This window comes from Penicillium subrubescens (assembly GCF_028828155.1).
Source record: "Penicillium subrubescens strain IBT 31985 chromosome Unknown utg000002l_segment0_segment0, whole genome shotgun sequence".
In the NCBI taxonomy this organism is placed as follows: Eukaryota; Fungi; Ascomycota; class Eurotiomycetes; order Eurotiales; family Aspergillaceae; genus Penicillium; species Penicillium subrubescens.
The window spans coordinates 2,606,618-2,631,663 of NW_026643152.1; the positions used below are offsets into that span (position 1 = coordinate 2,606,618).

At 49.5% G+C, this 25,046-nt stretch overlaps 11 protein-coding genes across 11 annotated transcripts; 5 read left to right on the forward strand and 6 right to left on the reverse strand.

Moving 5' to 3' along the window:
• Positions 1 to 1,735: 1,735 nt before the first annotated feature.
• N7473_002328 (MIP/aquaporin family protein) lies at positions 1,736 to 3,221 on the reverse strand (the record flags this gene model as incomplete). Its single annotated transcript, XM_057148268.1, has 5 exons — positions 1,736 to 1,798; positions 1,873 to 2,044; positions 2,099 to 2,640; positions 2,701 to 3,107; positions 3,179 to 3,221. 5 exons carry the CDS (start codon positions 3,219 to 3,221, stop codon positions 1,736 to 1,738), a joined length of 1,227 nt encoding a protein of 408 aa, XP_057011922.1.
• An 884-nt stretch (positions 3,222 to 4,105) lies between these two features.
• On the reverse strand, positions 4,106 to 4,925 carry sod2 (superoxide dismutase sodB; the record flags this gene model as incomplete). Its single annotated transcript, XM_057148269.1, has 4 exons — positions 4,106 to 4,190; positions 4,243 to 4,371; positions 4,430 to 4,718; positions 4,802 to 4,925. The coding sequence occupies 4 exons, from the start codon at positions 4,923 to 4,925 to the stop codon at positions 4,106 to 4,108; spliced, it is 627 nt and encodes a 208-aa protein (XP_057011923.1).
• A 285-nt stretch (positions 4,926 to 5,210) lies between these two features.
• On the forward strand, positions 5,211 to 5,483 carry N7473_002330 (uncharacterized protein; the record flags this gene model as incomplete). Its single annotated transcript, XM_057148270.1, has 1 exon — positions 5,211 to 5,483. One exon carries the CDS (start codon positions 5,211 to 5,213, stop codon positions 5,481 to 5,483), a length of 273 nt encoding a protein of 90 aa, XP_057011924.1.
• An 8-nt stretch (positions 5,484 to 5,491) lies between these two features.
• On the forward strand, positions 5,492 to 7,543 carry N7473_002331 (uncharacterized protein; the record flags this gene model as incomplete). Its single annotated transcript, XM_057148271.1, has 1 exon — positions 5,492 to 7,543. One exon carries the CDS (start codon positions 5,492 to 5,494, stop codon positions 7,541 to 7,543), a length of 2,052 nt encoding a protein of 683 aa, XP_057011925.1.
• Positions 7,544 to 8,365: 822 nt separating this feature from the next.
• On the forward strand, positions 8,366 to 9,988 carry N7473_002332 (glycoside hydrolase family 43 protein; the record flags this gene model as incomplete). Its single annotated transcript, XM_057148272.1, has 1 exon — positions 8,366 to 9,988. The coding sequence occupies one exon, from the start codon at positions 8,366 to 8,368 to the stop codon at positions 9,986 to 9,988; it is 1,623 nt and encodes a 540-aa protein (XP_057011926.1).
• Positions 9,989 to 11,406: 1,418 nt separating this feature from the next.
• On the forward strand, positions 11,407 to 12,442 carry N7473_002333 (VIT1/CCC1 transporter family protein; the record flags this gene model as incomplete). Its single annotated transcript, XM_057148273.1, has 3 exons — positions 11,407 to 11,464; positions 11,541 to 11,874; positions 11,935 to 12,442. The coding sequence occupies 3 exons, from the start codon at positions 11,407 to 11,409 to the stop codon at positions 12,440 to 12,442; spliced, it is 900 nt and encodes a 299-aa protein (XP_057011927.1).
• An 824-nt stretch (positions 12,443 to 13,266) lies between these two features.
• On the reverse strand, positions 13,267 to 13,854 carry N7473_002334 (DUF4202 domain-containing protein; the record flags this gene model as incomplete). Its single annotated transcript, XM_057148274.1, has 1 exon — positions 13,267 to 13,854. The coding sequence occupies one exon, from the start codon at positions 13,852 to 13,854 to the stop codon at positions 13,267 to 13,269; it is 588 nt and encodes a 195-aa protein (XP_057011928.1).
• Positions 13,855 to 15,080: 1,226 nt separating this feature from the next.
• N7473_002335 (cation diffusion facilitator family transporter) lies at positions 15,081 to 16,244 on the forward strand (the record flags this gene model as incomplete). The annotated part of the gene is made up of 1 exon (XM_057148275.1): positions 15,081 to 16,244. One exon carries the CDS (start codon positions 15,081 to 15,083, stop codon positions 16,242 to 16,244), a length of 1,164 nt encoding a protein of 387 aa, XP_057011929.1.
• A 361-nt stretch (positions 16,245 to 16,605) lies between these two features.
• N7473_002336 (uncharacterized protein) lies at positions 16,606 to 18,330 on the reverse strand (the record flags this gene model as incomplete). Its single annotated transcript, XM_057148276.1, has 2 exons — positions 16,606 to 18,117; positions 18,193 to 18,330. The coding sequence occupies 2 exons, from the start codon at positions 18,328 to 18,330 to the stop codon at positions 16,606 to 16,608; spliced, it is 1,650 nt and encodes a 549-aa protein (XP_057011930.1).
• A 1,738-nt stretch (positions 18,331 to 20,068) lies between these two features.
• Positions 20,069 to 20,818, reverse strand: N7473_002337 (uncharacterized protein; the record flags this gene model as incomplete). Its single annotated transcript, XM_057148277.1, has 1 exon — positions 20,069 to 20,818. One exon carries the CDS (start codon positions 20,816 to 20,818, stop codon positions 20,069 to 20,071), a length of 750 nt encoding a protein of 249 aa, XP_057011931.1.
• A 2,276-nt stretch (positions 20,819 to 23,094) lies between these two features.
• On the reverse strand, positions 23,095 to 24,659 carry N7473_002338 (uncharacterized protein; the record flags this gene model as incomplete). The annotated part of the gene is made up of 3 exons (XM_057148278.1): positions 23,095 to 23,178; positions 23,242 to 23,885; positions 24,008 to 24,659. The coding sequence occupies 3 exons, from the start codon at positions 24,657 to 24,659 to the stop codon at positions 23,095 to 23,097; spliced, it is 1,380 nt and encodes a 459-aa protein (XP_057011932.1).
• Between the last annotated feature and the right edge of the window lie 387 nt (positions 24,660 to 25,046).

Here is a 25,046-nt window from a genome sequence, read left to right on the forward strand (position 1 = left end):
AAAGTAATGGTCAATAAACACAAAGAAGATCTGCTCTCGGTTGACTGACGCAGCGTCAATAGCTGCGACTGGTGAAGAGCGAGGGAATATCAATGAATCGAGTTCCAGGTTATCCTGGCGGACCAACTCATGTGGTGACATCTTTTTCCCTTGCCGAAATGTCTCCTGGTGAACGTTGAAAATGTGGGTCTTTTGATATCCAGGGCATTCAATTCCGCGTTTAATGCATTTCCCACATTCTGGTTGTTGTCCATCACACTGTTTTTCCTTGCGATTAATTCCAATGATAAAGTGAAAGACGATAATATCATGTCCACATACCTTAATTTTGCGCCGTCTGCAGGCGCGGCAGCCTTTGGATTGCCATGGTATTCCACCCATTGTATTTTCGATTAGCATAAGCACAAACTCTATGATTGTATAGAGAAGTGGTGTTAAAGTTATGTCTTCGGAGGGAAAATATTACGCGACGAGCAGAGCCCAAGGGTACATAAATACTGGAGGCTAAACATCGGAAGTAGCGAAATAAGCGGGATCTACATGGGGGTTGGCCTTTGTGCTACTATGTACCTGATGATTCAACTTGGAAGAAATTGTTTCTGCGTTCCTTGTACTATTTGGGCTTAGTGTTCGCCCCCACCTCAAGACTAGTTCGACGTGGTTCTCGCTTCGGGATGCTTCTAGAGTTCTTAGCGTTGGCTCTTGCTCGTCTGGCGTCGCCATGCTAGCGCATAGCTTCCATGGAATAGCTGAGCGATGCTCAATTTCGGATCTCGGTGGTGTTTACAGAGCTCCTACATGGAATACTTCTCGATTTCAGCTCACAACAACGTTGGAACCTTCACACTAGAATAAAAGTGGTAATTTCGTTGCTAACATTCTATAGACCTTGCCATTCGTGGTGTTCCTTGTTAGCTGCATAGATTGACGCTTAAGCTTCGGATGCCCAACACGAAATGCATCCAAACCTTTATCTGGTGCGGATCTCAAAAGACGTTAGTGCAGTGTCGATACTTACCTAATTGGGTAATCGAGATGCTGCCCCCACAAGGCAGAGCGCCGAATGGCTGAGAGGCCCCACTTGAAGCAAAGGGCTTCATACATAATTGATACTGTACTTATGTAGTACTGTAGCCACAGGCTGTTTGATCATGTCGGCCCGCCTTCAGCCCCGTAATTTGATACCTTACTTTCTCGGTTTAGTCAATCAAAACGTGTTTCAAATGTGGAAAAGCTGTCGCTATAAGTGGTACGCTACTGGTGGGCTTGGGTTGGGGCTGTGACAATCTAGTGTGACAAGCACCCTCTCTCTTGTAAAGAGCTCGGAACCGGGGACGACTCGCTTTTTGAGGAATTTTATTGGCTCGAACCCTACAGAACACGTATTGCATGCTGTACATAGTTAGGGGCTACTCTCAACCTCTGCAGTAGGGCTGACAAGATGCAACGTACTACTTGAAGCCTGGTCATCGAGATCCGACACTGCCGATCTACAAGATTTGTTGGTGACTTGAGGCAGAGGAGAAATCAACTGCCGTTTTAGAGCTCGTAAGGCTTGCGTTGGTAAATGAGAGCACACAACGACAGACTAGCAGCTTGAACACAAAGGTTTCATTTGTTACTGGGATTTTTTTCCCTTTCTATGCCGTGATTAGCAGCCCATCAACCATTGTTTATTTCCTATCGATTCAGAGAGGCATGTTTATCGTTTCCCCATATTTCAATTGAGTAGACATCACTTGTCCTCTTCTAGGGACTTCTCCAGGTCTCTTGCCTTCTTGCGTCCAATGCCCAACTTCTTCCGCAGATTCACAGATCTAACGCGCAACGCCCTCTTGCGTCGTCGTCGAGGATAATTCACTGGGCTCTCACCCCCGTGAAGATAAGAGCATCATATACTAAGGCGCCAAACAATGCACCGCTAATATCTGCACACCATGGGCCCCAAACCCACCAGGCGTGGGTTTCCCGGAAGAGTTGGCCACCCCATCCAGCCATGAGAGCGACGAGTCGGGGTCCGAAATCTCGTGCGCAATTGAAACATCTGAAATAGAAATATGTGAGCTCATGTATTCCTCTTGTAATGGACGATACGTACCCTCCAGTATTGTAACCAAGCGCGAGAATCACAATCGAGATCAACACTCCCACGATGAAGGCGTTCATTCCCGCTCCAGGGGGTGCATTATTGTCATCTCCCAGTGCAATTATGACTCCGACTAGGATGGCACTACCAATGAATTCGGTAAAGAAGGCCGTCGCTGGATGGACAAACTGCTTTGGAGCAGTGATGAGGGCTTCGGCAGCAACACTTTTGCTTTGGGGCACTTTCGCTGTAGCCGAAACCTCAAGAATGGCATCGTGGTATATCGCGTATGCAATTCCTCCAGCAGTAATAGCGCCAAGGAGTTGTGCAGCAATGTATACTAGGGTTCGGCGGGCAGGGAGTCCTCGGAATACCGATAACGTTATAGAAATCGCAGGATTGAGATGGCCACCGGATATACCACCGGTGGTATAGATAGCGACCATGAATCCGAATCCCCAGGCGGCGCTTTGTGCAGGGTAAGATCCAGCTTGACTAGATGAAGTAAAGTTGGACAAATTAGCGCAGAGACCGATGGTCATTGCAAGGGTTGTCTGTGGTCGCGTGTATTAGAACAATTTTCTTTTTTGTACACAGTCAATTCGTGTACTTACGCCAAGCCATTCAGCTAATGGCTCTCGAAGATAATGCCGGATCTTTGACCAACTGTTGAAGAATCCATCATCTTTTTCATTTGTGGGCCGGTCCTGCCTCTCCCCAGGACCGTGATCAATCCCAGCCTGCGTGTCCTCATTGCGATCCTCTGGTAATGCACCATGACGCATGCCTGGTCTTACGGTATGAGGAAGTGGCTGAGCTAAACTCCAGACTGGGGTATCCTGCTCTTGGCCATACTGAGGATTGTAGGCTCGATAATCGTTGCTGACATAGGCGTTGCTGTTTGGATTTTGAGCATTAGAGCCTGCAATATTGAAATCTGAGTTGTTGCCAACGGCGTCGTTCTTGCTGGCGGCTTCTTGAGTGCCCTCGGGCGGCTCATATTCACTAGGTTCCACGGTATCTGCAGAGTAGTAGTCAGCATTTCTATAGATTCTTCACCTAGGATGCGAGGCATTAAAATTGAGAGTATACCTCTGACTCCGTTGTCCTGGCCAACACCCCTCGTAGAAGACATTGCCGTGGTAGCAAAATCAAGTGAGATTCTGACAGGTTGATCGAGAGCAATACTAGAAATCAGTCCATTGTTAAAGAACTCAAATTTTATATCAAATTCTAGAGCTGTAAATCTTTGGTTCGCAATCCTGGAAGCATGCCCCACTCTTTCGTCACTGTCGATCTTGAACCTTAGATAGCCAAGGATCACTTGAAAGAATTCTCATGGTATCCACTGGCGAGCTCGGCTTGACGTAGGATCGAGTGATATTGAAATTTATGATTGGCCTTGGACTGTCGTGGATATTAAGTCGATCAATATCAAGTACCATTGAGTGGTGGAATGAAGACCGTGACGGCTAACTAATTCGGGTCCAGCCGCCGCTTCTAGACTACTCTAACTGACGTCTCGGGTACTGTACTTCTCGTCATTTCTCAGGGGAGTTGTGCCCCACTCTGATCACCGGAAGCGTGCTACTATATATGCAAGAAAAGGGTGTTCTGACTGGGTCGGCATACACAGATCACTTACGAGATTAGATAGGAAGATCCAAAATCGCAACTGGAGCAGACTACTGCTGCCGGAGTATTTGGATTCATTGATTTCGTTGTTATCAAAGCCCTCAAAAGGTGTAGGGATCATCTTAGTAAAGAGTCGGGAACAGCACCTCCTATGGTGTGCTTGGTAAGAGAGTTACCAAGTCGCTTCGTGCATAGTTACGTTCCGGTGCTGGATTAGTTTTCATGTCCTCTCCAGATCTCGAGATCTTATGACTCGGCTAGGACTGTGAAGTAGGGCAAATTGATACGTAGAAAATGTCGGGGTTAAGATTGACAGACGCATGGTACAATACAGGGGTACTTTGAAGAGGTGATTTTGTGGTACGTCACTATACAAGACGCCACTTAAAAGCGCTTCTCAACAGCCTTCCAGTTGATGACCTCCCAGATGGCCTTGAAGTACTCGGCCTTGCGGTTCTGGTATTGGAGGCTAAAAGCGAGTCAGCACGAATTCAAGCTAACAATATACTCAATGCACTTACTAGTAGGCGTGCTCCCAGGCGTCAACGCCAAGAAGGGGCTGGTACTGGCCAACAACGGGGTCCTGGTTGGCATAGGTGCGGATACCGATCTGGCCGGTCTGCTTGTCCTTGACGAGCCAGGCCCAACCGCTGCCCTGAATACCAGCCAACGCGGTGTTGAACTTGTTCTTGAACTCATCGAGGCTACCGTAGGTGCTGTCGATGGCCTGGCCGAGGGAGCCGGAGGGGGGGCTCACCTCCACCGGCGCTCTTGGGGGCCAGGTTCTCCCAGAAGAGGGAGTGGTTCAGGTGACCACCGCCGTTGAAGTTGATCGCGGGCTTCAAAGCAATCTGGGCGGAAATGTCACCCTGGGCCTGGGCCTCCTGGAGCTGCTCAATGGCGTTGTTGTAGTTGGTGACATAGGTGTTGTGGTGGTTCTTGTGGTGGATCTCCATGATCTTGCCGGAGATGGAGGGCTCAAGGGCACCATAGTCGTCTATAATTTAGGTCAGTGGACTGCTGCTTGCTGTGCAATTCTGACCGGTGTAAATCCGAATACACCGAAGCACCGTAGCTTACAGGACAGGTCAGGCAGAGTAGCCTTGCCGCGGGCAAATGTCAAGCCCGCAGCTCCGGTCTTGAAGGAAGCCGAAGCTCCCGAGCGCAGGGCAACGCGGGCAGAGGTGGAGAGGAGAGCGGCCATTGTGTGTATGTGATTTCTATTTCGAAGAAATATCGAAGAAGAAGTGATATCAATTAAGTCTAGCCAGAGGAAACGAAGGGAGAGAGAAAACGGAAACCCCGAGCTAAGATATGAAGTAACCGAGCTTAACGTCATCTTGTTTTCGTCCGCCCGGAATGGGTTGTTCCGCGCCGATCTCCCCACGTGAATTTCGCTGAGCTTTGCCTATCGCAAGTTAAAGCTTACAAGCTACGAAAGGGAGCTTTCTGGACAGGGACTCGAGGTCGTGGTGACATTGTGAACACCATGGATTCTCCCTCGTCTTATGCCGGCCAAAAGCGCAAGGTCGACGATATGAGTTCTTCAGACGAAGAAGATGCGCGACCAACCACCGATTTCCGTGGCTTCGCCAGAGCCCGCGAGCGCTCCGAATCGCCTCCTTCGATGGGTGGCTTGGGCAGCGCTGCCCGCAACCCCTGGAACAACATGGCCAACGCCGCGACAGCGGTGCCACCTCGAGGTGGTGCTGCCCCCGTGGAGGAAAAGGCGCCGCTGGAAATTCGTTCGCCGCGCGCATGATGGCAAAGATGGGCTACGTGGAGGGACAAGGTCTGGGTTCTAGCGGTCAGGGTATTGTCAGCCCGATTGAAGCACAGGCACGACCACAGGGTGCTGGTCTAGGTGCTGTTCGGGAGAAGACCAAGCAGGCACGCGATGAAGAGAAACGAGAGGCCGCGCGCCGCGGCGAATCGATCGAAGACAGCTCCGATGAAGAGAAACGGCGAAGACGCAAGAAGAAGCAAGAGCGCAAGACAGAAAGCCGCAGTGGTACTGGAACGCCGGTGCCCCGACCCAAGCCCAAATTCCGAACCGCGCGAGAAATTGAAGATGCCATGGAAGGCCTCCAGGTGCCGAATGTCCTCAAGTCGCTCATCGATGCTACCGGCAAGGAGCAGCGCGTCTTGACTTCGACAGCTGGCTTGATGGCTTCACAAGGGTTTGTCAGTCAGGGCGAAGGGGAGGCAATGAAGATTGCGCGACGTGCGCGGACCGACCTCGAGGCCTTTGCGGATGAATGGAAAGGGCTGACCGAGCAGAAAAAGTTCATTGAGCTCGAAGAGGCCCAGGTTGTCGACGAGTTGGATGCATATCAAGCCCGACTCAACCATCTCACCGGACTGATTGCTGCTGTGGAAGAGCTGGATATCTTCGAGCACGAGGAAAGCATTGCATCCAAATTCAATGAGATGACTGAAAAGGTCGAAGCCATGGAGTCCAAGTATCGGGACGTTGGGGATGAATATCGACTAGCAGAAACAGTAGTCGCTGCCATACATCCGCTCTTCCGGCAGGCCATGGAAGAGTGGGACCCTCTTCAAGATCCCAACTTCCTCGTATCCAACCTCGCTCGCCTCCAACCGATTCTTTCTCGCCGGACCGAGAACGGAGTTCAACAACGATCATCCACATCTCCCTACGAAACAATGATCTACACCCTCTGGCTACCACGAGTGCGCTCCGCACTTCTCAATGACTGGGACGTTTATGATCCGAATGTTGCAACGTCGCTAGTAGTTGCGTGGAAGCCTATCGTTCCAGATTTCGTGTATGCAAACCTCATTGACCAAGTGGTTGTTCCAAAGCTCAGCGGAGCCCTGAAAAAGTGGAAACCCAGGAGCAGCCGACGACACCCATCTCAGCAGGATGGAAAGTTTCCCTGGTGGTTGTTCACATGGCTACAGCATTTGGGTGAACGACATACCAACCCCAAACAGCCTACAGGTCTCATGTCCGATACCAAGAGGAAATTCCGCGTGGTATTAGACTCGTGGAGCTTGCGCCGAGGTCTCATCGATGGCATTCAGCTCTGGCGGGACGCCCTTGGCAGCGAATTTGACGTATGCCTACGCAATCACTTGTTACCACGCCTGGCGCGTCACCTTCGTGAAGACTTTACCGTGAACCCTCAGGAACAAGACCTGACAGCACTGGAAGATGTGCTGCGTTGGAAAGATTTCTTCCGGCCCAACGTGATGGGTCTGCTACTTGTCTCCGACTTTTTCCCGAAGTGGCATGAAATTTTGTACATCTGGCTCACCAATGATCCGAACTATGAAGAGGTCGCCGCTTGGTTCACTTGGTGGCAAGCTCAGATCCCGAAGGAGGTCAATGAACTGGCTATTGTCGAGGATGAATGGAACAAGGGTCTACAGACCATGAACCTCGCTGCCGACCTTGGAGACCGCGCTGCTGCCGAACTTCCGCGCCCAGCTGCAAATGGTGGAACTGCGCTTCCCACTCGACAAGATGCCGTGGCGGAGGCTGCAGCGGCGGCCGCTGCAGCGAGCAAAGCAGCTCCTGTGCCTCAAGCCAAGCCTGCAATCGTGGAAGAAATTGCATTCAAGGACATCGTCGAGAACTGGTGTCTGGAACAGGGCCTTATCATCCTACCCTTGCGCGAGGCCCACCCCAAAACCGGGCTTCCTCTCTTCCGCATCACGGCCAGTGCGACGGGCAAGGGCGGCGTGGTGGCATACCTACATGGTGAAGTTATATGGGTGCAGAACAAGAAGGCCAAGGATGTCTGGGAGCCAATGGGTCTAGAGGACTCTCTAGTAGAGCGTGCAGAGGGACGTTAGTCTGTCTCAAGCTGAGTACCAATAGCGTTTTTTGCCACAGATACACTCGACCTGGCAATTTTAGAAAGAAATATACCCATTTGAATTCTTGATCAACTATCTTGGATGAGTAGTGCAATGAAGCTTGTCAAACATGTATGTAACAAGGGCTTACCCCCGCTGGTGTTTCGCCACGAAATTTACCGACGGCACAGCATCTCATCAGGGAAAACTAATGAAGGGACTACATGCAGGTTTCATTTGGGGAAACCCTGATGAATCAATCAATGTGGAACATCACCGGGCGGGCTAGAACATCACTCTTGGGATACAATGATTTTTCTCTCTCTTGATTATCATCCACAATAAGCTTCTCAGAAATTGACTATTGCGCGCTGCTTTATCCAGAGTTGAGCCGCGATGAGCTGTAAGGTTGTGTATACCCCGCCGGTGTATTTCCCCCTCAGTCGATCTCTCACAATGATCTTCGTGCTGTGGACAAGATATATACTGACTGTTTAGCCGCCAAAGCCATTCTGCCGGGATAGCAGTGAACCCATTCAAACGAGGGAGGATCATTTCCCAAAACATGCACTTCACTAACACTTCAATATGGCGATGCCCCATCGTCGGCTTTCTCTCCATATTTTACCCCTCTCTCGGAGAGAAACTTTTAATTCAGGAAAACGGCGTGGTTAGAATGGAGCACCATCTATTGTTTTCGAAAACAGTTCTTCTAAAAAGCCTGAGGAGCGCTCTATCTTGAAACAAACATTCCAAGCCATTGCATTTTACTCTTCTGCTACCTGCTGCTTTCCTCTCCAGGTAAGAAGGCCGCGCAAAATGATCATCAAATTGTCTGCTATTTTGCCTCTGTCTTTCATGGCAATATGTGGCTCTATGGCAAGCATGTCATTTCAAAATCCCGTCATTTTCAATGATCTGGCGGATATCGACATCTTCCGTGTAAACGAGACTTTCTACTATTCTGCATCAAGCATGCATTTCTCTCCTGGTGCTCCAATCTTGGAGTCTCAGGATCTCGTCAATTGGAAATACCTCGGCCATTCGGTGCCTTCACTAGACTTCAATAGCCCAGCATACAATCTGGAGGATGGCATGCGAGCTTATGCGCGGGGAGTTTGGGCTTCAACGATGCGCTTCCGGCAAAGTAATAAGTTATGGTACTGGATTGGTTGTGTCGATTTCAATGCGACATACATCTATACCAGTTCCGCGGCAACCGGTCCATGGGAGAAAAAATCCGTACTTGACGGTACTTGTCTCTACGACTGCGGCCTGTTGATTGATGATGACGACGCTATGTATGTCACGCATGGCTCGACAGTCCTTAGCCTTACTCAACTTACTTCTGATGGCCTTGACTTGGAAAAAACGCAAATCATCTACAATTCCACCGTTGGTTATGTCGAGGGCTCCCGCATGTACAAGCGCAACAGCTCTTATTATGTTATCACAGTTCAACCGGTTAACGGGCAGTTCGTCCTGAAATCGGATAATGGACCTTGGGGCCCTTATGATTTCGGTGTTATTCTCAACAATACCTCCCCACCGACAGCATTGAAAGGTGCTGACACGCCTCATCAGGGTGCTTTGGTTGATACCCCAGATGGCCATTGGCATTACATGGCTTTTGTGGATGTAAATGGGGACAGTACTGGTCGTGTTCCTGTGCTGTCTTCATTGAACTGGGATGACAATGGATGGCCGGTTTTGACCCTGGATGAAGGCAACACCTGGCCCCAGAGTCTCCCATACCCGGTTCACTCAGGCGCAAAGACTGTCAATTCAGACTCTTCTCTTCAGGGAAAAGATACTTTTGCTACTGCAAAGCTCGGCAGCCAATGGGAATGGAATCATAATCCCGATCTGAAACGCGTTACCGTGACTCCGGGTGAAGTCCGTCTTTCTACGGCGACAGTGTCAAAGTTGGACGACATTTACCAAGCACGCAATACATTGACCCGTCGGGTCTTGGGACCAGCTTCCCAAGCCACCATTCTACTAGACTACGCGAAGATGGCTGACGGTGACCGAGCTGGTCTAGCATTGTTCCGAGACAGCTCAGCATGGATCGGGATCCGAAAGGATGGAAAGACTTCCACAATTGTGATGCGCAGCAATATGACTATGAATTCAACAGATAGTTGGTCAACCGTCGGGTATGGCACTGACGTGGCTAGCACTCAGCTACATCAGGCTGGCAACAATCGGAAGATATTCCTAAGGATTGCGGGAGATTTTAGTTCATCGGGAACGAGGCAGGCACAGTTCTCATACAGTACAGATGGCACACATTTTACCGTTCTGGGACAGAACTTTACCATGGCCAATGACTGGCAGTTCTTCCAGGCCTACCGGTTCGCTATTTTCAATTATGCCACTAAGGCTCTTGGAGGAAGTGTGGGATTGAAAGAGTTTGATCTATCCTCTGTCTCTGTGTGATTCTTGAGCTCTTCCTGAATACCATGACATGAAGAATTCTTCCCACGGCCATGGTCATCTAGATGATACCACTCCCATGTTAGCTTAACCTTACATTTGTACTCGAAGCTAAACTGTCCTATTGTAGAGATTTCTTGAATTATCGATATTTTAGCCCCAAAATCGAGACTAGAAAATATGGATTAGTCTAGGTCTCCACTGCACAGCTTTTATTTTGTGGTTCGCACCAGGCTAGAACCGTTAATTTCGACCGAGATCTGCTGTGTAACAAATCTCCTTCCATTGGCTGCTGATTTTACACTGAGAATACCAGAGCTGCTTCCTACAGAGCTACAAGCCTCGCCCATCGTAGATAGTGTAATTAAAATAAAAGTGTCAGAAGTAATCATTCAGCAGAATGGACAGTTCACATAGAGAATGAATAATGCCAAGAGCTCGGGAATAACGAGGTCGTGGTGAGGGCCTATTCTAGCCAAACTCCGAGAGCCTTACAGCTTCGGAGTCCGCTTTTTCTCTTTCAACTCATCTCCACAGTGACACAGTCGACTCAGTTCTCCCAATGACATCAACTCAAATTCAATCTGGAATGCACCGAGGTGGACCCCACCCGCGTCGATCTCCAGTCCAGCCAATCATCACCGATTCAATGGTCAGCATCAGCATTGCCACCAATCACTGTCGCTGGATTTGTCCTGACGGACAGCATCTCGACGCGCCTTCTTTGCAAGCAGAACCTTCGTTTGGCCCCATTATTCGGTCAAAGATCTGGCGCTGACCTTTGAAATGTCCCTGATTGGATAGGACCCCCTTAGGAATCGGGCATCTCCATAAATTTCTTTGGCCATGGCTGTTTTTGCCTGCACTAGGTGGATGGGGAACGCGATGGTACTCGTGGAATTGCGGTGACCGGTAAGCTGATGGTAGGAAGTTAAAAGGAGGAGGGAGCCTGTGGTGGGGGAAACGTGTCTTAATTTTTGACTTAAAGCTTCAATTGAATCTCTTGTGACAATCCTTTAGCCCTGTCGGTTTCACGACGCCATTGTTGATCTACGCCTCTTTCTGGAAACAAGGGGCCCTCACTCTCACCTTTCCGTTCTAAGCTCTCAGACGGGTGGTCTTTTGCTTCTCAATAAGAGCGCTGATTTCCCCGGACTTGCTTTTTCGTTCTCTCTTTCCTCTGCATCGTGACTTTTTCTCGTGTTGACGTGCATCGCCCTGGCGTCAGCCTCACCTTGCCACTGCTCGTAACATCGGAGATATTCCAACACGTAGCGTGGCGGTGCCCTCTTCTCCGACTCCGGACTATTCAAATCAACTCTATCTCCGGAGACAAATTTTGGGAAGGTCCATATAAGGCTCCCGCATTGCAAAAAACACCGGGACCAGTTACACAAGGAGCCAACCAAACACCAACAACCATGGCTCTCCTCTTCCTCAAGCAGAAGCTGTTCCCTGGACAGGAGACCAAGATGCACAGTAAGAACCCCGATCACCTCAAGTCTAACATTCCCCGAAGCTTTGGTGATCATGTTTACTAACATACTTTGTTTAGGCAAGCCCCTCCTAGCTCGCATCGACGACGAAGAGACCATTCGCGGAGACTCGGACCAAGACATCGAGTCGCAACGCTCCTATGATACCTTTGGCCGCTGCGTGAGCAATGACGGATCTACGAGCAGCAGCACAACCCGCTCTCGCATCAACCCGCGCATCATTTCCGACGCCATTCTTGGCCTGTCAGATGGACTGACTGTGCCCTTCGCCTTGTCCGCGGGCTTGTCCGCCCTGGGTAATACCAAAGTGGTCGTTCTGGGTGGCCTGGCCGAGCTTGCCGCAGGTGCCATCTCTATGGGCCTGGGCGGATACGTTGGAGCGAAGAGTGAAGCGTAAGAGACCCTGCGCTCACCCTCGTTGCTAGATGAATTAATAGCTAACACATATATCAGTGAATCATATGAAGCTACTGTCCGCGAAACCCGGGAGCTGATTGAGAGCGACCCATCCGAAACCCACAACATTGTCCGCGACACCTTTGCACCCTATGGGCTCTCACCTTCCGCAATCAATGATATCACTCGGGACTTGCATGCTTCGCACGAGCGGTTGCTGGAATTTCTACTTGCGTTTCACCACCGTGAGACCGCACCAGACTGCAATCAGGCATGGATCAGCGCCCTCACCCTCGCCATTGGATACTTTGTGGGCGGATTCATCCCACTGATCCCGTACTTCATCGTGTCGCAAGTCATGACTGCGCTCTACTGGAGCATCGGCGTCATGGGTGTGACACTACTTGTTTTTGGATACGTGAAAACCTGCGTTGTCCGGGGTTGGACTGGGCATGACAATGTGGTTGCAGGCATTTGGGGTGGTGTGCAGATGGTCTGTGTGGGTGGCGTTGCAGCTGGCGCGGCCATTGCGCTGGTGCGCTTGATTGACACTGGCAGTGCATGATGGCAATTGGGAAGTGAATGACTTATGCCGGCGCAACAAAAAGCATGGATGGAGTTTGAGGGTTTTCTTTACTCTGATCTCTGCAGAGTACTTTTCATGATCTAACGGACACTCCTCTATCGTCAGGAGGCATCAGCGGGCGTTTCTTTTTAGATATCCAATAAGAGCATTTATCTCCCTTCTTTATGACAACAATATCACTCACAAGACTTGATCATAATCTCCTTGTCCCTGCCTGTCTGGTGTAGAAAAAATACTGTGATAGACAATGTTTTCTTTCTTTTCACTGTTTCAAGCTTATGACCATGTTTTAGGTCAAGCAATCAACTCCCCCCCCCTCTCCGATGGCCTAGTTGGTATCCACCATAAATTGGTGGACCATTGGTGTGCCCTGGAGGAAAGGGCAAACAAAAGAAGAAAGTACTGGGCCAGTGTTGACGCTTCGAGCTTCACGGACGGCCGGGCACACCCCTAGGCGGGGGGAGTTCTTTTTTTGGAGATTTTTTTCGATAACACTATTATTCTAATAGAGAGATTTATTCTAGAATATTATATTATATGGAGTTCAATTTTTGGTAGCCCTTTTGATAGTGCTGGAGGGTGTAAAGGGCTATATCAGGTGGCACTAGGGACTGGCGATGCACTAACAGGGCGAAGTATATAGGAATGACAAGGTTAATGGATCAATTCATGGGTGAGGAGAATATTTTATCTCGATCGACGCAAGTGCCAAATGGAAATGTCCAAATTTCTGGAGAGTATTCGACCAGGAAAGAATGCCAAATTTTACTTAGATTACTTAAGATATTTGCTATGGTATATATTCACCCAGCCAACGCCTTCGTAACCAACTCCTTCCCCTTCTCACTCATCTGAATCTTCAACGCCTCCCCCCTCCCAGTCTCACTCATCTTCCCCCAACTCTTCCTCAAAATATCCACCATCTTCTCCTCATCCGCCAACTGACTCTCAAACTTATCAAACTGATCATCCAAAAACACCAAACAAGCCACATCCTCCAGCGTCTGCGTATCCGCATCCCCCTTCTTCAAATCCGCCTTGCGTACCATGGCGCCCACCCTTGCCGCCTCCTCAGCGGTATACCCGCTCTCCACGCAGATCTGCTCTGCCAGCGCGGCCTGACGCCGCTGGAGCTCCGCACGCCATGAGTGGTAGCCGATTTTGGTTGCTGGGTACGAGGCGCGGGGGATTTCCCAGCGACGGAGGTGTTGGGCGCGGATGGCGAGGCGGAGGAGGTCGGAGGCGGAGGGGTTGAGACGCTCTAGGTAGGTGGTCATCTTTTGGGCGTAGTGGAGCTCGTAGGGGATTGTGGTGTCGTTGATGGTGATTGTGTTGGGGTCATCGCTGTGTGCGGCGTCGATGCGCTGGAGGGCCAGCTCGTATTTGGACATTGTGGGTGGAGGGAGGGAGCAAGATGAAATGGAATGAAGTAGTTAGGTACTCGAATTTTGTCTCGTATATTGTCCAATGTGTTCTTAGTGCAGAATACAATGAGTGTATAATGAGGGGTTGGGCAAGAAAAGAAGGTTGATGCAGCGCTGATAAGCTCGGTGGGGTTTCCTCCATAACTGGTAACTGCTCGCTGCTGATTGGTGCCCGGTAAGGAGCTCCCTGGTCTACTATATCCGCTATACTTACTTTTCGTGTGTTTATGTTCATCTCAGGGGTTTGGACTATTTGATTCTAGTTATAGTATATAAGGCTTATGCGAGATCTACACTTTCGTCTTATTAGTGCCGGCTCATTATCATCGTCATGGGTATATACCACTGACCGAGGCAAGTACTCCTTACATAAACACAGTCCTCCCTAGCTACTTTACACTTCCCAATCTTGACATAGACCGATTATGAATAGAAATCAGAGGGCCAAATCACTGTGTAGTATGCCGAAATTCATTCTCTAGGTCGTACTAGCAATAGGCATCAGCTAAGAGCTTCTCAATCATTGTACGATTTACCGCTAGGTGCCATTTGATACGTGATGGGGCTGAAAATGCGGTCTTCTAGGCTCTAAGATCATTTCAATTGTATAAACAACAGCCTCAGCAGAGTCAATCTAATTACTTTTGGGCACCAGCTAGTCTCCCCGGGCCCTGGTCTTATACAACTGGCAAGAAAGTTGATCTGCTGGTGCTATCTAACTAGTTACTTCGTTAATCGACATTGACTAAATCGGAATTGTGGTGACAGAATTGTTCATCCGAAGCTTTTTGCAAGAAAGATAAGCTCTATATACCTTCTTGTATGCATAATTTCTAACTGAAAAGAATTCCCGCCTTGCCAAGAAGTTGGGATGTGCTCCGCCTTCCTTGGCGGGACTGAGGAGATTTAGTCATGATTAATGAGCAAGGAACGTGACGAGCCAGCCATACTAGTTTTTCAGAATCTGAAAGATTAGTGGGGGAATCTTATCTGCCGAGACTTGGCTCGAGGTTGGGGAGCCAGACACTGGATATATGCCTCATCTGCCAAGGGCGGGTCGTCATTGCCGAGAAGGGCGCAGCAGGCAGTCATTTTCATCTGATAATCTGATAAAGACGGGCTACCATCTTTGATCGCGAGAATGATTCCTGTGAAGATAGTTCCATCTCATTCTATCTCATCTTTAAGTCGTCATGGATATCTCTTCAACACTAGAGAATGGATCTCAAGCCAGCTACGCGTCAGCTGCGGACCCATTCAATCTCTCTAGCAAGCTGAAACCAACAACCGAAGGCCAACAAGCAGAAGCCAATACATCGCGCAAGCGTGCCCTTCGCTATAACCCCTTCAGCAAAAAGGACTCACAACTCCGAGGCGTCACGGAATTCTACAATTCACAAAACGAAAAAATCAAGAGCTTTCTCAAGCCTGTCGATGAACATGTCCGCGAACATGCCGAGACCACAGAGTCCAACAAGCTACAATATCGAATCGCCGTATACTCCTCTTTTATATGCAACATCTTCCTGTCCGGACTTCAACTATATGGAGCCATTACCTCCGGCTCTCTCTCCCTCTTCACAACAATGGCCGACTCGATATTCGACCCGCTATCAAATGTCACCTTAATTATTTGCAACCGCCAAGCAAAAAAGGCCAGTTCACACAATTTCCCAGTGGGGACTTCTCGCATCGAAACCGTAGGCAACATCTTCTTCTCATTCATCATGATGGCCGTCTCCCTTATCCTGGTTGCTTTCTCCTGTCAAGAGCTCGCCGAGGGCGGCTCCTCGGCCTTCCACTTGCCCTCCGTCATCGCAGTCTCGGTAGCCTTTGCCGTAAAACTGTGTCTATTCCTTTACTCCTTCGCACTACGCAATAAGTACTCCCAAGTCCGAATTCTATGGGAAGACCACCGCAACGATCTCTTCATCAACGGCTTCGGTATTCTCACGTCTATGGGCGGGTCCAAGCTCAAATGGTGGATTGACCCGATGGGCGCCATCATCTTGTCCCTGCTCATTCTGGGATTGTGGCTGCACACTTCTGTTGGAGAGTTCAAGTTACTCATCGGTGTGACTGCGGACGCGGATACTCTGAATCTCATTACCTATGTTGCCATGACGCATAGCGAACATGTACAGGCAATTGATACAGTGCGAGCATACCACTCTGGCCCGAGGCTGATCATCGAGGTGGACGTTGTCATGCACCCGCAGCAGACATTGCAGGAGTGTCATGATGTTGCCGAGGATCTGCAGGTTAAGCTGGAGAGTTTGCCGAATGTGGAGAGGGCGTTTGTGCATGTTGATTATGAGACGACACATCGGCCGGAACATTCCAAGAAGGATATTTGATGGAGAAAACAAAGAGATGCTGGGGCAGTAGGCTTACTGGGCCTTTGAGGTCGGATTTCTCTGCTTAATAGCAGCGTCTCAAAACATGTCGTGTCCTTACTCGTTAGAGCACAAGGGCTACACCTCTATCGGCGGAAGAAAAAGGACAACAAGCAACCTTTCATTAATGTATACTAACTACCATGAACTACCATTTTACTAATCGTGAACTCTCCTCTGATCGAAACTTCGTGCCTGTGACACTCTTCTCATTATGTCATCATTAAGATATCCATTGTCATGAATGTAACCAAGCCACAAAAAACCAAGTTCACTACCCTAGGCTTTGGCCCCAATGATCAAGAAACCAGCCCAGATGCCATCACTGCACATCACTTTGGCCTTCCTCTAGTGGAGTCGTGGATGGATCAGCCTTAGCTCCAGGAGAAGGCGACTTTTCGAGCCCTTGCTTAGAGGTAAAAGCCTGATTCAAAGTATAGTCCTTGGTGAAAATCGCTGTAACCATACCCAGTCCCGCAACCCCGCACATCACAGCCCAGACGATGGTCAGAGACTTTGCATATAACATTTCAATCAATTCCCGCTCCGCGCCATCCCTTGGCAGGGTCTTGATATACTGCACCAGGCTAGATGCATCTTGTGCGTACGTAGCTGCCGAACGGCCAAGCTCTGGGTAGTGCCCAAACTCAAGTTTAATGCGGTTCTGGAATACCACGCCTCCGACTGCGACACCAACTGCTTGCCCAAGAACTCGGAAGAAAGGTGTCATGGTAACAGAAATGGTCAGGTATTCTGGATCTGCGGCGGCTTGGACGGCGAGCATAACAGTAGGATAGAGGATACCCAGCCCAATGCCAACCACCAAATTGATGAATACCCACTGGGGAATGCTAGACTTCGCATCCAAATAACACATTAGGCCAATGCCCAGGGCTGTAATTGGCCATCCAGACCATATGGCCCACCTGTAGCTTCCGACCTTGGCGGCGATGATACCGATAATCACCGAGATGGGCGCTACTGTTAGAGACTCGGGGAATAGAGCCAACCCGGAGATAACAGGACTGTAACCGAGGGCTCCTTCATAGTACAGTGGCAGGTAGTAGACAATGGCCCAAAGGATCATGCCGTGAAGGAATGTGCCCGCGTAGGTGACGGACTGGGTGATGTTGTTGAATATAACGAGCGGTACTAGAGGCTGAGCAGCGCCGAATTTCTCATGGACAGCGAAGCCAACTAGGCCAGCCACGCCGAGTGGCAGAGGAACGAGAGTATGCCACGAGTTCCAAGGGTACATGATGCCGCCCCAAGTAAGTGGGATCAAGATTGAAGCCAAGGAGGCTACAAACAAGACGATCCCAATGTAATCGACTTTGGCAAGATTCTCTCGTAGCGGAATTGGGGCTCTTTGCAGTTTCAGGAAGATAGGAACCAAGACTAGCCCGAGTCCGCAGAAGGGCAGGTTGATCCAAAAGATCCATCTCCAAGACGCAGCCGACTGTGTGAAGGCGCCGCCGATCAAGGGACCAGTAACTGTCCCCAAGGCCCATGTTCCAGATCGAATACTGAACCATTTACCTCTCTCCCTTAAAGGAACCAGATCCGCGATGAGTACCTCCGTGAGTGCCATTATACCTCCTCCGCCGACACCCTGGATCGAGCGGCCAACGAGTAGCAGGGTGAAGGCATGTGCAACGGCGGCGAGAATTGAGCCGACTGTGAATGCAACCACAGCAAGAAACAGAATATATTTGCGGCCGAAGATCTCAGATGCGAGACAGAAGACGGGTTGGAATACACATGATGTGACTAGAAAGGATGTTCCAGCCCAGAAGGCTTGGGTTGCTGTGCCGCCAAGGTCATGGGAGATAGTCTAGTCAAGAAAACGAGAGACAGATGTAAGCTTCTAACGAGAGATTAAAGAGGGACAATATGGATGGTAGTATACCGGCAGAGAGACTGAGACAGACGTCGCATCAAGAGCAGCGACAAAGTTTAATAAACCGACGACGGCGAATATACACTTGAGCTGCCAGCTAGGTTTCCACACTACTGGCAGCTCATCTTCCTTTGTTCCAGCAGACATTGATTTTTGTCTTGTGTTAGCATGTAGTCTATCACCGCGACTAGGAAAAGACAGTATGGGATTGCACCAATTCAGCCTCAAGGGGGAAATTACCAGCTTAAATATTCACAAGACACCGCTCCTTGTCAACCATAACACTTGTTATGTATAGAACATCAAGATAGGCATGGATAATGCTCCGTATACCAGTTTCCTAAAGGTGGCGTCTCCAGGAGAACAGCCCATTCATAGTAGCCGAGCAAAGCGATGAAATGGCATCATAGGGTGCAGCATCTCACCCCAATCAGCATGAATAGGTCAAGACGTGCATATCCTGTCAGATATTTTCTGGCGAAGAATACTAATTTAAACGCCCCTACAAATATTCCGCAAATCAAATTGTGAGCCTAAAAGGAATTCTCACTTTCAGCTCCACCCATGGCCAAATGACAACCATCCCCAACCACTCTCAATCGGGTATCGAGCGCTAGTGAGGGTTCGGGGAATCCGATCCTGCAGATTGCTAGCGGGACACAGCCATCAAGCAAAAGTAATTAATCGACCCGAGAATAACACAGAATCGAGGGTTTTGGCTTAGTCTCCTGGGCCTTGATTTCGTGGCTGTTAGGGATGCATATGGTCTTGAAATATATGGTGCGGGGTTTAGTTACGTGGGCATTTGTGTGACGCGAGTCAGTCTTGAGTCGCATTTGACTGGGTAATGTGGAATTGCTGGTGCTGATTGAGGGTCGTCACAAAATTGGGGTGTTCTGGCGTGTCAGTATCCCGATTCTCTACAGGCATGCTGTTTGTCAGAAGGAGAGACATTGGTGGGTTCCGTAAGTTGAAGCCTCCCGTATTTACTTTTAAAATCATCTTATCAGACCGTCCACGGGCACTGTTTGTGTACTCTCTGTAAATTTAGGCTTTTGAACCGTGACTGTATATTTTTGCTAAAAGCTTCCCTGCGTTCCAAACTGCCAAGAGTAACCTACTCAGCCCTATATGGTAAATGGTCCCTGAGCTCGATCCATGATAGGTGGTCAGCATAGGGTGAGCACAGACATTAGGGTCATTGCGACCATCACTCTCAGCGTGGTTATAGCTCACACTATCTTGAACCCTGCATCATGCTCGTATTGCGGGACATAGCCCTATATGGGAAGCACTTCCGTACGTAGTGCTGACATCTCGCTACGAAAATAAGTTGTACAGCGCAGAGTTCTATTTGAACATTTATATTCATCCCTCATGCACCTCTCTAGCAAGTACGGCCCCGATAAGGCCGAATCGCTGGAGACCTCAGCGCTAATGAATTGACTTTTAAAACTAAATTCGTAGAGCGAATCGGTATCCATTTGCTTTCTTGAATGACGAATCTTGTCGGAGCCACAATAAACATGAGATTAAACGCTGTGTTAAGGCTATGCACAATGCTCTCAAGACGCAAAATTTAGGTGGCCACCATGATTGCCTTGAGGTGACAAAATGACCGTAATAAATACATAATTTTAATCGCTCAGCGACTTCTATGGAGACATTGGAATGGCTCGGCCGCATATTCGAGATACCATGTCGAGGTTAACTCGGACACTCTCTGCCATCTGCATGTGTGAATTTCCGAAATAGAAAACCCCCACAGGTGATGACACGAAAATAGAAATAGTGTAATAAATCAGTGTACTTATTGTAGCTATAGATATTCATGGTATGAACATAACTCTACACTTCATAATTTCACCAAATGATCATTTCAGTTTCACCAACCCAAGCCGAAGCCCTCATCGGCAATAAAGGTGCCACTTAGCTCCTCCGGGCTCTCCTCAGTAGCGGCGCGCACGATGACACTAGCGCCATCCCTAGCCTCCTTCTTGCCCTGTCCACCAGTGAAGTTGGTACGGCAGAAGCCGGGGGCGGCTGCGATCACGGCTATTTTCTCGTCGGCAAGCTTTAATGAAAATGCAGCCGTGATCATGTTCAGGGCCGCCTTGCTACTGCGGTAGTCAGGTGCGAACCAGGCTCGGGCGTTAAAGGCGTAGTCCTTCTTACCCGCCATACTGATCTGGCCTAGTCCAGAGGTCACGTTGACGATGCGACGGTCGGTATACTCAGAGGCTTGTAGCAGCGGCAAGAGGGCGTTTATGACGACGGCAACACCAAAGACATTGACGTCGAAGATCTGGCGATACTGCTCGCGTACAGGTGCATCGGGTACCTGACCAATGCCGGCGTTGTTGATGAGGATATCCAGGTGTCCGAACTGTTCAGATACGGCTTGAGCGGCGGCGGCAATAGAGGCGTCGTCTGTCACATCGATGGTGATGGGGGTGAGGGCTGACTTGTCAACCGCGTCTGATTGTAGTTGTTGAACGGCGGCCTCGGCCTTGGACGCTGTGCGCGCACCGACAAGGACATGAAACTTGTCTGAGCTAGCGAGCTGTCGCGCTGTGGCGAAGCCAATACCCTGATTGGCGCCTGTGATGAGAACGAGCGCTTTGGAGTATGTCATCTTATGGGTGAAAAGAAAATATAGTATCTGGAGAGGGACCTGCGGGCCTTAGGGTGAACATGTATCAACATATGTTGGTTTGCTCTTTGCAGATTCTCGGACTTAAGTCGACGTATTGCCGGGTTCATGGTTTGCGTTGGGGATCAAACTACGTGACGAAGAGACTCCCTAATGGCATCCTTCGTCAATGGCGTTTGATCAGTGACGATTGTCATTCATAGTAGTGATAGTGTTCATGCGCATACCACTGGCTATGATCAAGCCTATTCTGGTTATTTTTATGATTCTCGTTAATGATAATCATAACCAAATCAACCGTCCACACCAAACCTCTCGCCTACGGTACCTTAAATACTGAACTCAACCACTGGCCCTACTCCGATCCTCCATCTCTCGGCCGTTCTAAACCCTTTCCTAACAAGTGTCACCTAGCGTACTGCGGCCATCAACTTGACTGCGCCCAGATCTTGTAAACTCCGTTTATCACCGTTGTTTCCATTGCAGACTGCCCCAAAATCCCAACTTGTCAACAAAACAGAGCAAATCAATGCCTTGAGCCATAATCCTTTTCTAGTCGGTCAATTGCTTAATATCTCCTTCGACAGAGCTCTCACATGATATGCTAGGCTGAGTTTGGATGGCTCATGAGCCACTGAATATATGTGTCTATGATGTTGACGAGGGAACTATGAGGGCATGGCATACTCCGTACTTTGTGCACATATTGAGGGGGACGAATCAGTCATGAATTAACCTAATTATGTCCAGCATATCATGCGAGGTGACTTTTATTTTTGTCTTGCAAGTGACAAGACTACACTGCTCTTGATTGCAGTCAGAATCGGTTATTATTCTCAGCAACTTTCGGGCGTGGAGCCCGAACTACAGTAGACTGGTCATTCAAATCGGAATTCCAGAAGTTCGTCGGGTTCTTTGCCTAAGGTTGTTACCGGGTGATTGTCTTGCTTACTCTTAATTAGAGCCTATAACAAGAACGAAAAGATTAAGTTCATGGCCTAGCTGAACCTGAACGCCTCCAAAGCGTGGCACCCAAGCCACCGAAATCGGCGTTGCCGAGATTCGCTTTCTGTAAGCCACGAACGGCCTTACAAGCCGAGGAATTCCAACGTAGGGCTGAGATGAAATGGAGAATCAAATGTGCTACAGCTAAGTAAGCATCAGATAACTACACAGTAGTCGCCAAGAAACACACGGACGTGATGTATATGAGCCGCTTGACATTAGCCTATTTTATTTGGCGGCGTTGTTGCTGCTGATCTCTCGTCATCTAAGCCCATTTACTTGACCTTTCGCTTGAATCTATCAAGAGCGATGTAGTATGCAAGGGTCTTGCTTTGCCGGACCCAAAGCAACACAGAAGGATGTGATCCAAGACTCTTACGATCCCACTGCAGGCTGCAAATAAGCGTGTAGAGCGGCATTTTGGACCAACACTGCCCCGACTATACCAAGCGTAGCTTCCCTAGGAGACAACTTCTACCATCATTAATTGGCCTAGCCTACACTACATGGATGCTGTACGCTGCCTACTTACCCACTCAAAGGAGAAAGACTAAACCTACAAAGAACCAGACCAGTTTGCACATTTTCATCTATTTGATCATCTCATACTCAAAGGCAGCTTCGATAATATCCATCAAAGCCGAGCGTCCACGAAACATAGAACGGAAAAAAAAAGCGAACTATCAACCAAGGGCTCATTCATCGAGCCAACCACCCATGAAGACAATCAGTAAAGGAGGCAGAAAAAAGAAAGAGAACATACACAATCTCCGACCAAGAACTAAATTCAGCGGGGATGTGTTTAAAAAAAGCAGCATGAGAACACCCTTTGCAGGAAGAAGAAAAAAAAGAAGAAAAGGAACACGAAAGCCAGCCATTACAGCAGTGGAAATCTCGAGAAAAAAAAATCAAAGTTGAAGTTCCAAGCGTACGAAGTCAAAAAGGAACAAAAAACCACAAAACTTGGCGAGTAATAAGAGGGAAACAGCGCAAATCAATTCGTATCCGCGTCGAGATACTTATTTCCCACCCCCGCCCTGAACGCCGTCCGATAGATGAAAGCCGGGTATATCCAGCACCGTGATGCAACATGTACTGAGAAAAAATAGAGAACAAATGTCAAGGGGAAAAGACAGAGTATACCATTGGTACCCTCTGACTTGACCTGTCTGTGAACAGGTCCCCCTCATGGCCTGAAAAGACAATTAAACAAAAAGACAGAAAAGACTGCTTTTTGACCCATGAGGTCGGTCTTATCTGGCACCGATGCCAAACATGCCAACCCCATAGCTGCTGCCTCGCTCGGACATCGGAGTCGAGACTTTGGAAACATGATCCTAATGAGGGCAACGTTAGTTAACCAGGTTCACGTGCTACGGAGAATGGACTCTGAGACTAACCTTCTTGCGTTTCTTTTTACCGGTTCCCTCTCCATTGGAGTAGAAACCGGTGTCATCATCGTCATCCGCGTAGCCTTCGCCGTACCCGACGAAGCTGTTATCATCATAATGTCTCTTGCGACCGCGACTAGGGCGAGCCCTGTCACCAAAGTCTTGAGCTCCCGCACCGCCAGTCATACCCGCTTGAGTACCAAGGCGGCCACTTGGAGCTGGCACAGCCTTCTTGCCAGCATCGCTGGGGCCTGGGGCCTTTGCTGGCTTCTCCAGGCCCAGAACATCCTCCCAGAAGTCATTGTTAGGTGCCATCCCAGGCTGCAGCTGCATGGCATTGTTCTGCAGACTGAGCAGCGCAGAGTCCATATCCGCAGTCTTGATCTGCTTGCCAAAGACCTTTTGGTTTTGCCATTCCTCTTCCGGCCACAATGTAAGATACCTCAAACTGCCTTCCTTGCTTGAGTCCTGCTTGATCGGCTTGTTCTTGCCCGCCAGACCCAAGGGCTTCAGTTTGCCTTCGTAAGATTTTCGCAGCCGATTGATCTTTTCGCCAGTAACGGGGTGAATTCGTGCAACCGATTGCGCAACCGAGCCAAGCCCGTAGAGGGATATGAGATCCCACGAGGGATCTGGACCAGTCGCAATAGGCGCTGTGAAGCAGTCAAGAAGCACTGTGTTAACAGGATTCATTTCCCAAAGAAAAAAAAAAGAAAGCAAGTGTAATCACACCACTGCCTGGCAGCAATCACGATCAAACTCGGGGAATTCTTACAGCTCTTGCAAAGGTGGAAGGCCGAAGTAAACTCCTTCTGAAGGGAGTCTAAGCCGAGATTTCGAGGGAGGCCGCGCGGCGCAGGCTCGTTATCCAGGTCCATAGCGTCGGGGTCGGAACTAAGCCCCGTGGCAAAGTCGTGTACTCCAGCTACTGCCGAAGCAGTTTTCAAAGGATGCCGGTCGTGGTCGGTCCGTCTGTGTTCTGTCGTTTGGTAATCTGATCCGTCGCCCATATTTCTTGTAGTCTCCTGTGTTCCCCCGTGCAAAGCTTTATGATCTGTGTCTTCCGCCGACGTCATATGTGCTAGATGGCCACTCACGCTGCTAGCAGGAGTAGGAAAAGAGTTTGTCGTACTCACAGTCGGCTGTTGAGAAGCCTGGGTTGACATGGGCGTGGAAGAGGGAGGAGAGGAGGTGTGCGGAGGGTGGTGGTGGATCGTCGCCTGATTCGGTGATGCTTGGGAGGATGTAAAGTTGGAGACATTGTTTTGATCGCTGACCGACATCAACGGAGGAGATGTCGGAGTCTGGGGAATATGGTCCGAGGAGACGGGGAGCTGGCGGCTCTCTTTAAGAGCAGACCCGGCAGCGGGTGACGAGGGTGAAAGAGGTCCGGCTGGGAAGATTGTGGAAGGGGTGCGATCAGACATGAGATGGTCCCACGCAGCAATCAAACCGATTCACGGTATTATGCAGCACCACGAGAACGCAGTTTGACTGGTTCGCTTGGGGTCCCGAATCGGAAGTTCTTCAACACAGGCGCTGGGCGTGTGGAGAGGGGAATCCCGATTCGAATGGTCGACGGTCGCTCTCGAGCGGGCGAGCAGGTCGTTCCACGGCCGGCCTAATTCCTTCGCATTCCAGTCGGACCGAAACAGTATCCTTGCGGTATGTCGGGATGGCGTAGGTAATGAGGTTAGCGGGGGGAGGGGTCGGGTGGTTTGGGGAAGATGCTGGTCGATGATGGCGCTGAGATGGAGAGGCGAAATGAGCCCGGTCACATGACCCGGGACTCGGCCTCAGCTGTTTCGGCGATG